An 8,737-nucleotide genomic window follows, 5' to 3' on the forward strand; every position below is an offset into this window, starting at 1 on the left:
AAAGGTAATAAACAAAAAATGGCCAAAGATGGCCTCCCTTCATTTCATTGACAGAAATTGATACATGGAATGTATAACAATTTAAGCATAGTACATTTTCACTTGATCTAAGTTGACTGGCTCTAGGAGGTCTTCATCATCCATTCTGCTGAGTATTAGTGATCATCCAGATAACCTCTTTTTAACAATGTAAGGGCCCTCATAGGTGGGAGTGAACTTGCCCCTTGTTTCCGGCTAATTCGAAATGGTTTTTCTAAGCACTAATTCACCCGGCTGCATGTCTCGGGGTCGTACCGTCTTGTTGAATGCCCATGCCGTTCACCTTTGATAGGCTTGAGTATGGGCCATAGCTCTCATCCGTGCTTCATCTAAGAATGCTAAGTGCTCATAATGCACTTGGACCCAATCTTCCACTGGGATCTCTGACTCTAGTATCACATGCAAAGATGGCACTTCCACTTCTGCTAGTAGGACTACCTCCATGCCATATACTAAAGAATATGGTGTTGCCCCAGTTGTCCTAACTGACGTGCAATAAGCCAAGAGAGCATATGGTAACATGTCATGCCAAGACTTGTAGGCAAGAGACATCTTCTTCAGAATTTTTTCAATGTTCTTATTTGCAGCCTTTATTGCTCTATTCATTTGAGGTCGATAAGGGGATGAATGCAACTGCTTAATCTTGAAATGATTACAAAGGGCAGTGACTTCCTTTCCAACGAAATTCTTTCCATTACCAGAGATGATCTCGCAAGGTGCTCTGTATATGGCAATGATGTTACCCTTGATGAATTGAACTATCTTGGTCATTGTTGGGTGGGCTTTGGACATTGCTTCTACCCACTTAGTGAAATAATCAATGGCAACTAAGATGAACTTATGCCCATTTGTTGCAGGTAGCAGTAGACTGACCATGTCAATTCCCCATACTGAGAAAGGCCAAGGTGTAGCGAAGCAATATCGTTTTGAGGGAGGTGCATTTATCTTTCGATCAAAGAGTGCGCATGTCACCAACAATCATCATCCATTGTCATCCAATAAAATCCCATTCAGAGCAACTTTTTGGCCAACATATGCCTATTCATGTGAGGGCCACATATGCCACCATGTACCTCCTCCATCTTTTTTTGCGCTTCTTCTTCATCTAAACATCTCAACCAAGGTAATCCTAGGGACTTTCGATACAATATCCCCCCTACTAAGATGAAATGCCTTGCTAGCTTGGCTATAGTTCTTCTCACATTGGGATCTGCCCCTTTTGGAAATGTTTGGCGCTCCAAGAAATTTTTGATGTCATAGAACCATGGTTTACCATCTGACTCTACTTCGATTGTGATTGTTAGTATGCTACACATGTAGGCAGGCTCCCAAAGCGTCCGCAAAGTGGTTGTCCTCTCTAGGCAGGTAAATGAAATAAATTCACTTAAACTTTTTAATCAACTCCTTGAGACAGTTATGATACAACGCTAGTCGCTCATCCCGTACATCCCAGTCACCCTTGGCTTGACTAATGACCAAGAAAGAGTTTCCGTAAATTTCCAATTCAATGATGCCCCAATCTTGTGCCATTCTAACTGTTCTTGGGAATGCTTCCCATTCACATGTATTATTGGTGTTGGGAAAGTCCAAACAGGTAGATAAAGGAAAGTGAGTGCCTCGGGGGTCCACAAGGACCATTCCCGCTCCCCATCCACTTTGGTTTGATGCTCCATCAAAGTATGCCTTTCATCTTTTCCCCACTTGTATTTCTAAAATGGTTTCATCTGGGAAACATGTTAAGATTGCCTCATACTCTGAGGTGGGGTTATCGGCTAAATGGTCTACAATAGCTCGCCATTTGAATGCCTTTCGGGTCACATACTTGATGCCATATTCAGAAATGAGCATGATCCAATGGGAGATTCGACTAGTAACTACTAGTCTCTCGAACAAATACTTGATGGGGTTCATTCTAGAAATGAGCAACACTGAATGAGCTAACAGGTAATGGCGTAGCTTCTAGCAGGCCCAAACAAGGGCTAGACATGTTTTTTCTAGCATGGTGTACCTTGTCTCATTGTCACAGAATTTCCGACTTAGGTAGTAAATGAAGGGATGAGAGATCCATCCTATGGACGCCCAAAAGATTGCGGAATAAGGGGCGAATTTCGAAAATTTTTCTCTCCCTTCAACTGGGAATCGTATTCCCCATTTAGAAAATCATATTTTCAAGGATCAATTCTGAACCATAAACTGAACCAGATCTGAACCAAAAAGAAGTGGGAAGGATTATACCTGATATGGAGAAGTAATATCTCCCAACGAAGGTGTTCACGCCCAAGGAAGGATCCAAAGACTGCTCCCACTGAAGATGGCGCAGTGCAGGTGGAGTAGAATCAGCAGTGTTCTTCTCCAAGAACTCTGTCCTTCGCAAGAATCAGCAAGATGGCACGTGAGCACAGCTTCCTTTCAATCCTTTCTCAAAGGACTGATGTCAAGATCCAATCTTGACTTCTCCCACCAGTGGAGATCGAACTGGAAAGCAAGGCGGCAAGAACGGGGAGGCGGCAAGAGAGTATTTGCAGGGAGCAGAATTCTCTCTTCTAGATTTCAGCACCAAAGAAACCTAATGATCTGTGTGTATTGTGTTCTAAAGGCTGCCGCCCCATTCTACTTTTATAGTCTTAAAGGGATCAGCTCCTAATCAGATTAGGAGTTGCTAATCCAAATCATATTTGGTTTAGAAGTCCCTTTAAGTGATAAGGGACAATCCTTATCTTATCTGGAGATCAGATCAGCCATCTCCTAATCTGATTAGGAGGTTTCCAGATCTAAATCTTATTTAGATCTCGGACTCTCTAAGTGGATAGGGTCTAAGCCCAATCCTATTAGCTGATCCACTTCAGATTTCGCCCCTTTATTAACTAAATAAGCAGTCCAGTTCGAAATGGGCTTTCGGCCCATTAAGCTTATGTGCTCACTTAACCCTCTTAACTGCTGCCCAGTTGGGCTTCCTTGTTTGGCGTGGGACCCAAGCATTGATCTACACATCAGCCACATGGGTTCGGCCCAGCCTTTGTTACAAGGCCTGGCCGAATACACTGTTAAAGACAGTGCACCCCCTGAAACCCATCAAATGGGCTCTACGGGCCCAACACTTACCCTAAGAGTTCCCTGGGCCAAGCCACCTTGTAACACCCAGGGACTGTGGGCAGATGCAAGATTAGCCCATCAGGTATTAATCTCAATGGTCTTACACTTAACCTCTCAGCCCATAATGATCATACACTGCCCGACAAGAGAGGACCTCTCCCTCGGCTGCAAGGAACAGTGTTGCACTCTCCACTTATATGGATCCCGGGAATTAAATCCTTCTTGCAAACAATTTAGAAACCATACATATATACTTTTATATCTTATATAAAATATATTTTGCAAAACAAATCTCAACGGTTGAAATCGGCTGCCGGCAGTCTTGGTTTCCATCAGTGAGAGTGCATCCCCGATCATTACCTTTGTCCGACAAAGGGGCTGATCCTGTCACTATGATCACCCACTCAGATGAATTCTCGGACTGTCCCAACATACCCAGGTTTTGACCCCCGCTAAGGATCTCACTGATTGGTACATCAAAGACAGCCCAATCTGACACCTAGTGTAGTGTCATAATCGAGTCTAGGGGTCGGGTGTAACCTTCCAGTTTTGCCCATCAATCTCCAAGGTCCAAGGCAATACTGGAAATCTGGTCCAGTTCAAAGATTCAATTAATCCTACATTGTATGTGCCTAGGGTCTCACCCTGGCAGCTGAGACAAGCCACCCCAACCGACTTGGTGGCACTATAGTGTCAGCCTTGTCAGGATTGGTCTCCCCAGACCGACCCACTGGCTGTGAACATTCTAAACTAACACGAGTCTCATTAAGTGTCCAGTTTAAGGGTATTACACAGAAACATACCAAGGGAACATGAATCAAATATGTATCTTTATTCATTTACAATAAACTCATAAAGTACATCATTCTGATTGATGCTAAGGGCATACAAAACTGTCTAACAGCTCCCACTTGCACTTAGGTCCAATCAGGTACTAGCCGGAGTCCCATGCTTTCCATGTGTTTCTCAAACACTTTCTGTGATAGTGGCTTTGTCAATGGGTCTGCTACATTTTCCGCTGACGCTACCTTCTGAATCAGGACGTCCCCTCTACCAACAATCTCCCGCAGTACGTGGTACTTCCTCTTGATGTGCATCGATTTCGAGTGGGCTCGTGGCTCCTTAGCCTGAGCAATGGCTCCATTTATGTCACACAACAATGGGATGGGTGATGTGCTGGATGGAACAACTCCCAACTCGTGAATGAACTTCTTCATCCACACAGCTTCTTTGGCAGCCTCACTTGCGGCAATGTATTCGGCCTCGGTCGTGGAGTCTGCAGTGGACCCCTGTTTGCTGCTTTTCCAGCAAACAGCACACGATCCTATCGTGAAAACATATCCAGATGTAGACTTTCTTTCATTTGGGTCTGACTGGAAATCGGCATCTGTAAACCCCTGGATCTGTAGTGAGCTACCATCGAACACCAGACAAAATTCTTTTGTCCTTCGAAGGTACTTAAGTATGTTTTTCACAGCAGTCCAATGCTCCTGCCCTGGGTTGGCCTGAAATCTGCTTACTACACTCACTGCCTGAGCTATGTCGGGACGAGTGCACAGCATGGCATACATGATGCTCCCTACAGCTGAGGCATAAGGAATGTCTTTCATGCCATCAATCTCCTCAGAAGTCTTGGGAGACATCTTCTTGGAGAGAGTGACTCCGTGCCTGAAAGGAACATTTCCTTTCTTGGAGTTTTCCATGCTGTATCTTTTGACTATTTTGTCAATGTAAGCAGATTGGGATAATGTCATATACATACAGAACCAAGAAGGTAACCTTATCCCCACTGTGCTTCCTGTGGACACAGGGTTCATCCGGATTCTGCTCGAAGTCAAACGATTTGACAGTAGAGTTAAAACGGATGTTCCAACTTCTAGAAGCTTGCTTAAGCCCAATAATGGATCTGTTAAGTTTACATACCATGTTTTCCTGACCTGCAGCAATGAAGCCTTGCGGCTGCTGCATATAGATATCTTCAGTAAGATCTCCATTCAGGAATGCAGTTTTGACATCCATCTGCCAAATCTCATTAACATGGTATGCTGCTACAGCTAGCAGGATCCTAATGGATTTAAGCATGGCCACAGGCGAAAATGTTTCCTTGTATGGCGTGGGACCCAAGCATTGATCTACACATCAGCCACATGGGTTCGGCCCAGCCTTTGTTACAAAGCCTGGCCGAATACACTGTTAAAGACAGTGCACCCCCTGAAACCCATCAAATGGGCTCTACGGGCCCAACACTTACCCTAAGAGTTCCCTGGGCCAAGCCACCTTGTAACACCCAGGGACTGTGGGCAGATGCAAGATTAGCCCATCAGGTATTAACCTCAATGGTCTTACACTTAACCTCTCAGCCCATAATGATCATACACTGCCCGACAAGAGAGGACCTCTCCCTCGGCTACAAGGAACAGTGTTGCACTCTCCACTTATATGGATCCCGGGAGTTAAAACCTTCTTGCAAACAATTTAGAAACCATACATATATACTTTTATATCTTATATAAAATATATTTTGCAAAACAAATCTCAACGGTTGAAATCGACTGCCGGCAGTCTTGGTTTCCATCAGTGAGAGAGCATCCCCGATCATTACCTTTGTCCGACAAAGGGGCTGATCCTGTCACTATGATCACCCACTCAGATGAATTCTCGGACTGTCCCAACATACCCAGGTTCTGACCCCCGCTAAGGATCTCACTGATTGGTACATCAAAGACATTCCAATCTGACACCTAGTGTAGTATCATAATCGAGTCTAGGGGTCGGGTGTAACTTTCCAGTTTTGCCCATCAATCTCCAAGGTCCAGGGCAATACTGGAAATCTGGTCCAGTTCAAAGATTCAATTAATCCTACACTGTATGTGCCTAGGGTCTCACCCTGGCAGCTGAGACAAGCCACCCCAACCGACTTGGTGGCACTACAGTGTCAGCCTTGTCAGGATAGGTCTCCCCAGACCGACCCACTGGCTGTGAACATTCTAAACTAACACGAGTCTCATTAAGTGTCCAGTTTAAGGGTATTACACAGAAACATACCATGGGAACATGAATCAAATATGTATCTTTATTCATTTACAATAAACTCATAAAGTACATCATTCTGATTGAAGCTAAGGGCATACAAAACTGTCTAACAGTAAATGTCTCTTTTCTTTTTCCTTGTTCCATCTTGTTTCCCCTGTATGCATCCAATGAAATCTTCCTGTACTGATAAATACATAAGCAAGGGTTTCCCAGGCCTTGGGGGAGCTAATATTGGTGGGTTGGTCAAGTACTCCTTAATTTTGTCAAATGCCTCTTGACAGTCTTCATTCCATTTCTTCGAGGTATTCTTCCTTAGCAACCTGAAATTCAGCTCGCATATTGGTGTAAGTTGCGTTATGAATCTACAGATATATTGCAATCTTCCCAAAAAACTTCTAACTTCCTTTTCCATTTGGGGAGGAGGCATATCAACAATGGATTTGACCTTAGCAGGGTCAATCTCAATCCCCTTTTGACTAACGACAAAGCCTAATAGCTTTCTTGATGATGCCCCAAATATGCACTTCTAGGGGTTTAACTTGAGGTGGAACTTCCTTAGTCTTTCAAAGAACTTCTGAAGGTCCTTTAAATGATTCTCTGCCTTCTAGGTCTTGGCAATCATGTCATCCACGTATACCTCCAATTCTCTGTGAATCATGTCATGAAAGAGCGCTGTCATTGCTCTCTGATAAGTTTCCCCGGCATTCTTAATCCCAAACGGCATGACCTTGTAGCAAAAGGTTCCCCATAGTGTTATGAAGGCCATCTTTTCTTTGTCCTCCTTTTCCATTTTGATCTGGTTATACCTTGAAAATCCATCCATGAAAGAGAACATTTCATGTTCTGTCGTGTCATCAACAAGAATGCCAATGTTTGGCAAGGGAAAGTCATCCTTGAGACTAGCTCTGTTTAAATCCTGGAAATCCACACACATCCTAACCTTTCCATCATTTTTATGTACAGGCATAATGTTGGCTAACCATTCAGAGTAGGTTGCCACTTCTAGAAATCCTGCTTCGAACTGCTTCTTAACCTCTTCTTGAATCTTCAGAGACCACATGGGATGGAGCTTCCTGAGCTTTTGCTTTACTGGCTTTGTATTGGGATATATGGGAATCTTATGTATTGGTGTATCCGGAAGCGTGTTGTTAACCACTTCGGAGTTTAATATTTATAATTTTTACCATTTTTCAAACAATTACTAACGTAGTAAATGGGTGAGAATGGGTTGTATCCATAGGGAAGCAAGTGAAAAATTAATATATACTTAGGCTCGGCAAGAGAATGCAATCGGGAATGGCAGAAAATACGAAAGTAAAATCTATTATTGCTGAAATTAAATGTTTCGAATTTAAACAAGGCAATAAATAAAAATCAAAATATAATAAAGTATGGAAATCAACAAAGGAAATAAAAGAAATAAACAAAAAAAAACAATTAAGAATCCGGATTTGGTGGCGGTAGCTGCAGATCGGCCAGACAGTTTGTAGAAACCCCTCCTAACAAGAACTGAGCATCCATCCTTTCTACAACCCTCGAACCCCTCGAAACACCTTAGCCTTGAACCAAACGAATTCAGATCTGCAAAATAGAGAAATGAACAAGAATTAAATCTAAAAGATTGTAGAATAAAAATAACAGAAGAGAAAATAAAGGAAAGAAAAGAATGGTTGATCAGATCCAGTGGCAGTAGTTACAGATTGGTTGAACATCTTGCAGGAACCCCTCCTAACAAGAACTGGGCATCCTCCCCTTCTTCAACCCTTGAACTCCTTAAGAAACCTTAGCCTTGTGAACTGGGTGAATTGACCAATCCTTTCTCCAGGGCCCATGGGGTCCTTTTTATAGACAAGGGTGGGCATAACTGGCATTAGAGAGAAAGAGGGGGGTGGCAGCTGGGTTTTAGCAAAATATGGGTGCCCTAGGGTTTAGAATGAAGGGTTAGGATGGTTCTAGGGTGATCCTAAGGCTAAGAAGAAAAGGAGAAAGCACATAATATTATGTAAGGCTGAGAGATTTAGTGGCTAAAGGCGGAATGGTGAAGATTAGAAGTTAGGTGGCTCCTAGGGTTAGAATGCTAAGAAAAGAGTGCCCTAGAATGGATGGTGGAGATTAAAAGGGACGGAAGGTGAGGATTTAGTAGTTAGGGAAGGCTATGGTTTGTTAAGAGTGAAAAGAATGGGTTAAAATGCGCCCTAGGGTTTGCTAAGGTGTGGGGCGCATGCTAATACTGTAGGAGGGGCGCCAAACTGGGTTTAGCAGCTAGGAGGCGCCTTCCTACTTTCAGTTTTTCACAAAACACCCCCTCTCTCAGCTGGACTTCTCACTAGCTTCCCAAAATCTGCATTTCGGCCATGAAAACTTCCCAATTTTCTCCAGAATTTGCACAGAGACCCTCGGAGGTCACAACAATATATTTAACTGGGAAAAGGGCATACTTTGACTATTCTAAGGCTGAAAATACCCCTGAAATGATGCCCTTAAGATTCTTCCATTCCTTAAAGTTGTAACAACTTTAGCATTTTCGAATTGGGGATTCTTAGGAGGTGGTTGAATTTGTTGTGGAGGAAGT

At 43.3% G+C, this 8,737-nt stretch overlaps 1 protein-coding gene across 1 annotated transcript; it reads right to left on the bottom strand.

The window, feature by feature from the left end:
• Positions 1–318: 318 nt before the first annotated feature.
• On the bottom strand, positions 319–915 carry LOC148790433 (uncharacterized). The gene has a single exon (XM_088892291.1). The coding sequence runs from the start codon at positions 913–915 to the stop codon at positions 319–321; it is 597 nt and encodes a 198-aa protein (XP_088748417.1).
• Between the last annotated feature and the right edge of the window lie 7,822 nt (positions 916–8,737).

Source organism: Nelumbo nucifera, chromosome 7, assembly GCF_055504915.1.
Source record: "Nelumbo nucifera cultivar China Antique chromosome 7, China Antique-T2T, whole genome shotgun sequence".
NCBI classification, from domain to species: domain Eukaryota; kingdom Viridiplantae; phylum Streptophyta; class Magnoliopsida; order Proteales; family Nelumbonaceae; genus Nelumbo; species Nelumbo nucifera.

What these genes read in the sequence shown, in the direction of transcription:
- LOC148790433 (XM_088892291.1), bottom strand. Translation starts at nt 915, where the DNA reads ATGGTCAGTCTACTGCTACCTGCAACAAATGGGCATAAGTTCATCTTA.